Genomic DNA, 9,433 nt, shown 5'->3' with positions numbered 1-9,433 from the left:
GTATTGGGGGGGGGTGGTAGTATTCTTTTTAACCTATTTATTCTTTGGGAATTTCACAAATATATTCAATGTATTTTGATCTCCACCCTATCTAACTCTTCCTGAATCCCCCCACTATGTCCCTCTCCCAATTTCATGTTTCTCTCTCTCTCTCTCTCTCTCTCTCTCTCTCTCTTTCTCTTTTTGGTCTTTTTGAGACAGGGTCTCCCTATAGCCCCAGCCGGCCTGGAACTCACTGTGTAGACCAGGCAGGCCTTGAACTCACAGAGATCCGCGTGCCTCTGCCTCCCAAGTGCTGGGACTACAGGCGTGTGCCACCATGCCTGGCGAGATCTTTTTAAAATTATGTGTATGTATGTCTGTGTGTGTGCATGTGAGTGTGGGTGCCCACAGAGGCCAGAGGCATTGGAACCTGAAGTCAGAGTTACAAGCATTTGTGAGCCAACCAGTATGGGTTCTGGGAATTGATCGCAGGTCCTCTGGAAAAGTAATAAGTGCTCCTCACTGCCGAGCCATCTCTCCAGCCGCTGAGTCGGCTTTCCTAACCGTACATGCTGTTTTGGTGACTGACTCTGTGTGTCTTGAGATCAGGTGTTAGGTGTTCCACTGTACTCCAGGTTGCTGCTATTTGGGGTCTTTGTGCCACCATGTGAGTTTTAGAGTTGCCTCTTCAGCTCTGGTTCGGAATGCCGTGGTGGCCTGGTGGGAATTGCATTGAGTCTGTAGAGTGCTTTGGACAGTGTGGATGTTGTAGCAATGTTAATTCAAGTCTGTGAGCCTGGGCTATCCTTCATGCTCCTCAGTGTTTCCTAGTTTTCATTTTAGAAGTATTTCACTTCCTTGGCTAGTTCCTTAACTAGTTTATTTCTGTTATGAATAGGTTTCCATGGGTTTTTTCCTGATTTTTTGGTGTTGATCATGAATTCATCTATCAGTTCTCTTTCTCTGGAATCCAGGTTTTTCTGTGTCTTTGCAGACCAGGACCAGCTGAGCTCCTTCTGTTGCTGGCTTTCTGTTTCTCTGGCCCAGTGTCTGTCTAAACCTTCCAGTGTTGTGGAGAAAGGGCTTGGTGCTCCACACAGAAGCCAGTGCTGTGGTGCTGGATTTTGGGGTTTTTTTTCCTGGCAAAAATGCCAAGATACAAGTTCAGATGACCCCCCACCCCCACCCCCCAGCCAGTTGTGGGCCTGGGCCACGGAATTGCCTGGGCCACGGATTTCGTGGGAGGGAAAGGAGACAGGTTGCTTGGGTGATGGAAGTAGTTCAGTTCTGCACCAGGGGTTTGAGCTTGCGATGCCAGCGGCCTGCCGGTGTCCACCTGGAAAGTTTGGCTCCAGCTGCAGTCCTGTCCTCGTTGCTGGGACAAATACCCGACCCAGCAGCAGGGAAGAGGGTTTATTTGGGCTCGTGGCTTGAGGACACAACCTGCAGGCGTGGACAGCGTGGAGGAGCGCGAGGCAGGGCTCATGCTGTGCCCACGGTCAGGACGCAGCACCGGATGCATGCTGTCATTTCCCGGCTTTGGCCCAGAAGACAGTTTCCTAGGGGTTCTGAATCTAGTCAGATTGACATGATGATGAACCACAGTGGGCTGGGGAGATGGCGCCGTGGTTTAAGCGCGGCGTGCTGCGCAAGCTGTTCAGGCTGCGCTAGGACCGCAGAATTTACCTAAAAAGTCAGATGCAGGTGGGCGTGGTGGCGCAGAGGTAGGCGGCTACAGGTGCATGCGACCGTGCCTGGCTTTTTTAATGTGGATTCTGGGGATTTGAATTCAAGTCCTCACGCTTGCCCGGCAAGCACTCCTGACTGCTGAGCCATCGCTCCATCCCATCTTGTCAGGTTTTGATAGCGTGGTAGTGTTTGTATTATAGAATGAGCTGGGTTTCTTTTCATGTCTCTGGGACAGTTTGAAAATTGGCTTTAGGTCTGGTAAGGTCTGGTAAGATTCAGCCATTGAACTTTTACTGTTTGTGACTCATGATTTACTATCGGCCTATTCAGGTTTTTCATACTCCATTCAATTTTGGTACATATGTGGCCAGAAATCTGCCCTTTTTTTTCCCCAATATTTTCCAGCTTGTTAGCATGTAATTTTTCTAAATAATTCCTGATGATTCTTTGTATTTCTAGGATACCTGTTCTAAATGACGCCCTTTTCATCTGATATATTTGGGTCTTTTCTCTCCCTTTTTCATCTAGGAAAGACTCGTTTTGGTTAACTTGTGTTTTTCGTTGCTCTTCTGTGTTTTTCTTTTTGTTTTGTTTTTGGTCTGTTTTGAGATCCCCAGCTGGCCTAGAACTTGCTATGTAGACCAGGCTGGCCTGGAACTCAGAGATTCACCCGCCTCAGCCTCCCAGGTGCTGGGATTAAAGGTCTGCGCCACCGTGCCCAGCTTCTGTGCGTTTCCAAGTCTGTTTTGACGGCTTCGGCCTCTGCTCTTCAGTGCTTGTCTCCCATTTTTGGATTGGTTTGTTCTTTTCTAAATCCTCAAGGTGCATCTTTGGGTGATTGGAAATGCTTTTTTTCTTTTCTTTTTTTGATGCAGGTGTGCTGTGTTTTCATTGTCATTGTGTGAAGAAAATTTGAGTTTCCCTGTGCCTCTCCTCAGTGACCCAGTTTGTTCAAAAGTCTAGTGTTTGGTCGTGTGTGTATAGAACTTGCAGAATGTCTTGTTGTTGACATTTGTTTCCTTTGTGATCAGAAGAGATATGACATTACATTATTTCAATTTTTACCATTTGTTAAAACTTTTTTTTTGGGGGGGGTGTCTTTCTGAGACCTGGAACTCGCTATGTAGACCAGGCTGGCCTCAACTCACAGAGATCTGCCCACCTCTGCCTCCCATGTGCTGGGATTAAAGGTGTGCACTACCACACCTAGCTTTGTTAAAACTTGTTTTGTGGCCAAATCTGTGGGGGGGGTGTCTTTCTGAGACCTGGAACTCGCTATGTAGACCAGGCTGGCCTCAACTCACAGAGATCTGCCCACCTCTGCCTCCCATGTGCTGGGATTAAAGGTGTGCACTACCACACCTAGCTTTGTTAAAACTTGTTTTGTGGCCAAATCTGTGTCATTCTATGACTAGATGAAAAATGCATATTCTTTACTGTCGCCTACAGTGTAAAGTGTTTCTGTAGTGTAGTCGGACTCTGAGGTCCTTGAGTCTTCTCTGGCTGATCTGTCCTCTGAACATGGTGTTGAGGCACACCACTGCTCTAGGTCCTCTTCCCTTTGCGTCTGGAAGGGTCTTACAACACTGAGTGCTTGGACACTGGGTGGGAATAGCCTGAGTCACTGGATCTTCTTGGTCTTTGTACAGTAACCTTCTTTTTCTTATCTTAAAGCGGATTTGTCAGATGTGAGTATAGCCGCTCCTTAGTGGCCTGTGCCTTTAGGCTTCTGTTTGCTTGGAGTATAGCTCCCGCTCTGTCACTTTGGGTCAGTTTCCTTTAGGCAGCGTATTATCGCATCCTACTGCTTTCTCCCGTCCCGCCAGGCTGTAGCTTCTAATTGAGAACTTTATGTTCATCATTGTTGCTAATAGGTTATGGGTGTTCCCATCATTTTGTCGATTTTCTTGGGTGGTTTTCAGTATTTGTTCTTCAGGCTTTGTTCACAGTCTGATGGCGTACTGATACCCGTTGGTCTTTCTTTTTTGTGTGTCTGCTCCTTCATTAGGATTCCTACTCTTCACTTGTTTTCATAATGGTATTTATACTTCTGAGCGTGGTTCCCTGTGATGCTTAATTGTCAACCTGAGTGGCTCTGAGAAGTACGGAGGTTAGTGAAGCTGGTGTGTCTGTGAGGGTGTTTCTGAAGAGGATTACGTGGGGAAGACCCATTCTGAACGTGAGGGGCACCATTCAGTAGGCAGGGGCCAGACGGAATGAAGGACCAACCAGGCGGAGGAAGCACATGAACATAGGCATTTCCCTCCCCCCTCTCTCCTTCCCTCCCTAGAGATGAGTCATTCTGCCATGCTTTTTTTTTTTTTTTTTTTTTTTTTAAGCTAGGGTCTCACTATGTAGATCAGGCTGGAACCTGACCTTGAACTCACAGATCTGCCTGCCCCTGCCTCTGCCTCTGCCCCTCTGCCCTCCCCCTGCCTCTCCGGTGCTGGGGCTAAATGTGCCTCACCAGCACCATGCTTTCTGTGCTGTAGCTGACGGCAAACCATGAGCCAAAATGAACCCTTCCCCTTTAAGTTGTTCTGCTCAGGTATTTTGTGCCAGTGATGACCATGTGACCAACAGAGACTGCCTGAAACTTCTTCTGTAAGACTGGTCTGGTGGTCATGAATTCCCTCAATTTTTGTGTCTTGGAAGGTCTTTATTTCTCCTACCTCGCTGGAGAATCGAGAGCCTTGCTGGGCAAAGTGTCTGTGGTTGGTAGTTACTTTCTCTTAGGACTTGGAAGACATCACTCCCTTTCCTCCTGGCCTGTAGTTTCTGCTGAGGAGTCTGGTGGTCTAGTTGGAGATGCATGTAATAAACTTTGTCTTGTACTTTGGGCAATTTAGTATAGTATGCCATGGTCTAGATGTTTTCTAGTCATGTCTGATGGCATTAAACCTCATGTACATCAATGTCCACATCCTTCCCAAAATTAGGACATTTTCTCTATTTCATTGACTGTTTTTGTGACCTTAACTTTTTTCACCTTGCCTTCAGAGTATCCCCAAAATATTGATGTTTGTTTGCTTAAAAGTAAAGGTCTTACCCGGGTGTGGTGGCACTCACTTTTAATCCCAGCACGGGGCGGGGGGGAGCAGAGGCAAGCAGAGGTCGCTGTGAGTTTGAGGCCAGTCTGGTCCATATAGTGAGTTCCAGGGCAGCTGGGCTACGTAGTAAAACCACGCCTTAAACAAAAGGGGGAAGATCTTAAATACTCTTTTTTTCCCCTATTTCAGATACTTAATCTTCTATTTGATCTGGTCTGTTAAGGTTTTCCATTCTCTCTCTCTCTCTCTCTCTCTCTCTCTCTCTCTCTCCCTCTCTCTCTCCCTCTCTCTCTCCCTCAAGAGAGAGAGAGGGAGAGAGAGAGAGAACTTTTGTCTTTTTGAGACAGAATCTCCCTGTAGCTCCAGCTAGCCTGGAAATTACTATGTATACCAGGCTGGCCTCCAACTCAGAGATCCACCTATCTCTGCATTACCATGCCCAGCTGTTTTCCCCTATATATATATTTTTAATCTTTATTTTATGTGTATGAGTGTATTGCCTACATGTGAGTGCACCCGTGTCATGCAATGCCTCTGAGGTCAGAAGAGGGCTTCGATTCCCCTGGAACTGGAGTTAAGGATGGTTCGTAGCTGCCATGGGGGTGCTGGGAATCGAACCCGGGTCCTCTGCAAGAACAGTTAGTGCTCTCAATCATTGAGCCATCTCTCCAGCCCCTCCACTATATTTTAAATTTTTAATTACTGAGTTTTTATTTTTAAGATTCCTCTTTGGTTCTTTTTCAAAATCCCTATAGTGTTGGTACATTTCTTTTGTGTGTGTGTGCACACGTGTGTTTCTGTGTGTATGTGTAACTATACAGGCGTGTGTGGAGATGAGAGGACAGTGGTTGGGGCCATTCCTGCCCTCTCTGATGACTGTTCTTAGTAGCTTTGCTGGGCTGCCAGCTTTGATTCCAGCAGGGCGGTGGGGTGCAGGGTCCTGGGGCTTTTGGCAGCGGTTAGTGAGGCAGGACATGCAGAGGAGAGCAGACAGTGGCGAAGGTTTGATGGAGAAGGTCACAGTCTGAGCCTGTGGCACCACGAGAGAGCTGAGGAAAAATACTCTTCATTCATTCGTTTTCTGAACTGCAAAAGCAGGTACATAACTCCCAGGTTAGGAGTAAGGGTTGATTTAAGAGTTTAGGGCTCTGCTTCTACGTTCTCTGAGACCCTGGGTGCTTAAATCTCCTAAACCTCACTGTTTTCTCATGGAAAGTAAAGAACTATTTCATGTCAAGGGAGTTTCAGGGACTATTGCAGAATGCTTCACATACAGCTTATTCAGTGGTCTAATTACTGAAGAAATGGAAGGTGCCGTCTCCTTCTGTCCCCCCAGACCCTTAACAGTGACACTGGCAAGAGTGGACACCACAAAATTATAGCCTCTTGAGAGTAAGAAGCTAGAAAAAATATGCTGAAAATAAAAAGGAGGTGTAGAAACAGCATCGTGCTGTAGGCATGTGACGTTTCCGTCTGCTCAATGAAGAGATAGACTCGATCTTGATTATCACCGTGGTATAGCATGCCGTGTGTGCATATGCACAGGCCATGGCATGGGTGTGGAACTCAGAGGACGGCTTCCGGAAGTCAGTTCTCTCCTTCCCATGTGGGTTCTGGGGATCGATCTCAGGCTGTTAGGCTTGGTGGCAAGTGCCTTTATCTGCTGAGCCATCTTGCCAGCCCCACATCGCATTCACTTGTCTTTTCATCTTTGGTAATTTTTGATTGGTCAATGATGTATTCGGTTTTCTAGATTAACAGAACCAATATAATGTGTCTATATTATTGAAGAGAATTGATTAGAATGGCTTATGTGACGGGGGTAGGTAGTCCAGCAGGGGCCATCTGTGTGCTGGAGAGGCAGAGGACCCGATGGCAGCTCAGTTCACAGAGCTGATGCCTAAGCAGTCTCAACAGGTCCAGTCTGGCAGTAGGGGCTTAGAAACTTCCTGTAGAGCAGGTGGTATTCAGTTCACGTCAAAAGACCTGAAAAGCAGAGTCTAATGCCAATGGAGGTTGGAGGCAGATGCACTCGCTCAGGAAGCAGAAACCAAGGCCGACTTCCTACTTTTCCTTGGGCCTCCGTGTGTCTGGGCTGCCCATTGGAAGATGCTGCCCACTTGGATGCCAGGTCTCCCCATACCCCCAATTAATCCCCTTTGAAATGCCCTTGTAGACACCAAAGTTGTGTCTCTTAGGTAGATTTTTGGGCGGGGCAGGGGGGCCTTTGAGACAGGGTCTCCCTGTAGCCCCAGCTGGCTTTATCTCGATCTCATAATCTCTATGAGATTATGCCTTAATTCTGCCAGTTGACACAATGGTACTGTGTGGAGGTTCTAGGTTCTGTTACAATCTTCTGAGGCATATTTTTTTCACATCAGCAGGTAGTTAGCCTGGCCATTTTGAAGCTTAAAACTCCTGACTTCCCTTCATCACAGCTGATATCTCCCCATCCCTTGGGATCTCCAGCCCTGACTTGAGCATATTAATATTTTGCAGAATTTAGGCTCACTTTCCTTTAAGATTTCTCTTTAATTTTTTTTGGGGGGGGACTTTTTGAAACAGGGTCTCCCCTGTTGCCCCAGCTGGCCTGGAACTCACTATGTAGACTAGTGGGACGGGAGGTATGTGGTGGGTTTCCAGGTGCCCTTTGTTATGAGAGGAGCCTGGCTGCCTCCCTAAGGCAGGTGAGAGCCCCAGGGTTGTGGACCCTCGGCAGCTGCTCCAGTCACTCTCTGGCACCCTGTCATCAGGCCTGGACAGCGAGTCTGCCTCTAGCAGCATCCGCTTCAGCAAGGCCTGCCTGAAGAACGTCTTCTCTGTCCTGCTCATCTTCATCTACCTGCTGCTCATGGCCGTGGCCGTCTTCCTGGTCTACCAGACCATCACGGACTTCCGAGAGAAGCTCAAGCACCCTGTCATGTCCGTGTCCTACAAGGAAGTGGACCGCTATGATGCTCCAGGTAGGGCCTGCTGGGCCAGGCAACAGCAGCCATGCTCTGGGGTGTCAGCAGCCGTCAAGCTTCCCCAAGCCAGTGTGGTCCCCCACACAGGGCTGGGTTCTGCAGGCAGGGAGGAGCCGACCAGCAGGAGACTTACTGTAGCCATGCATCCAAGAGCAAGCGCCAGGCCCTGGAGCACTGCGTAGGCAGAGAGGTGTTGGAGCTGGGCTTTGCCAAGCATGAGGGGGACAGTGAGTGCTTGTGGGGAGCAGAAATAGGAGGCCAAGGGGCCATGGGAGTCAGAGCTGGACAGGGGGCTTAGGAGTGGCTCTCAGGCCACACTGTGTGCCATTCCTTACACTGGAGTGTCTGGTCCCTAAGTACTGTCACCTGTGCCACAGTGGCCATCCACTGGAGCCATGATCTGGCACTGGAGAAAGTGTGTGCTTGGTGGCCTCAGGCCCTGCCCAGCAAGAACATGCCCCTGCTCTGTGCCTGAGTGACACTCAGAGCATCCTGTTCACAGGCCAAGGTCAGAGTTGGGACTCCCTCTGCCTGGGGCTCCCTGACAGTCCCCGTGCAGTCAGGCCTGCTGGTCACTGGCCTGTCCTTGCTGTGTTTGCTTCAGGCTGTCTTGTAGTGTCTGATCTCCTCCCTGAGCTCAGCCTTCAGGGCTGTGGGCTGTTCTTAGTGTTTCCGCTCTTGAGTTCAGGGTCAGAATTATGGGCTGGGAGTATACAGGACTCTCTCCACATGATGCGTGAACTTGGAGCTCTTGGACAAAGGAGACAAAATGAGTTCTAGGGAACCCCACAGCCCAGAGTGCCTACAGCACCAGGTGGGCTGGGCCTGGGAGGCCCCGCTGGGCTGTGAGGGAGGCCGCATTCCAGGCAAGGCCCTCCACTGGACCAGGTGGTCCCGTGCCTCCCCCACTCTTCCCTTCTCCTTTCTTGGCACTCAGGGACTCTGGGTGATTATTAGGTATGAGAAGACATCTGGTATGGCGGGGACAGTGACTTCTGACACTTGCCTTTTTCTTTTTGACCTAGGAATTGCCCTCTATCCTGGTCAGGCCCAGCTGCTCAGCTGTAAGCACCACTACGAGGTCATTCCACCTCTGACCAGCCCTGGCCAGCCGGGAGACAGGAACTGCACAACCCAGAGGATCAGCTACACTCACCCCTTTTCTAGTCACACTGTGGTAATGCCCTTGGCACGGGCCCTCAGTCCCTAGCTGATGAGAGGCTGTGTCTGATGAATATCCACTGGGGTTGTTGACCCTGCCATGGGACAGGAGGGTGGCTGAAGGTGGGACTAATGTTAGGTATTAAAGCAGATTGCTGCCTGCCTGCTTGATGGTGTCACTGAGATAACTCAAATATCAAGTCCAAGGAATCACTATTCCTGAGGATGGGAACTGGGGAGCCACATTTGAGACTTGACAGTGTGGTACAGTGTACTGGTCTTGGGGTCAGTGTCAGTACAGCGTACTGGTCTTGGGGTCAGTGTGGTACAGCGTACTGGTCTTGGGGTCAGTATGGTACGGCGTACTGGTCTTGGGGTCAGTGTGGTACGGCGTACTGGTCTTGGGGTCAGTGTGGTACAGTGTACTGGTCTTGGGGTCAGTGTCAGTACAGCGTACTGGTCTTGGGGTCAGTGTGGTACAGCGTACTGGTCTTGGGGTCAGTATGGTACGGCGTACTGGTCTTGGGGTCAGTGTGGTACGGCGTACTGGTCTTGGGGTCAGTGTGGTACGGCGTACTGGTCTTA

The 9,433-nt window shown here is 49.3% G+C and overlaps 1 protein-coding gene across 1 annotated transcript in view; it reads left to right on the top strand.

Moving 5' to 3' along the window:
* The window catches only part of Pacc1 (proton activated chloride channel 1), a 27,704-nt gene that overhangs the window by 5,252 nt on the left and 13,019 nt on the right, over positions 1-9,433 (top strand). The window contains exons 3-4 of the mRNA XM_008824826.2: positions 7,475-7,684; positions 8,713-8,864. Coding sequence (XP_008823048.1) covers positions 7,475-7,684; positions 8,713-8,864 — 362 coding nt within the window. The remainder of the gene's footprint in view (positions 1-7,474; positions 7,685-8,712; positions 8,865-9,433) is intronic.

Source organism: Nannospalax galili, unplaced genomic scaffold (genome assembly GCF_000622305.1).
Source record: "Nannospalax galili isolate Female #2095 unplaced genomic scaffold, S.galili_v1.0 scaffold648, whole genome shotgun sequence".
Taxonomy (NCBI): Eukaryota; Metazoa; Chordata; class Mammalia; order Rodentia; family Spalacidae; genus Nannospalax; species Nannospalax galili.
This window is presented reverse-complemented; position numbering and strand designations above follow the sequence as displayed.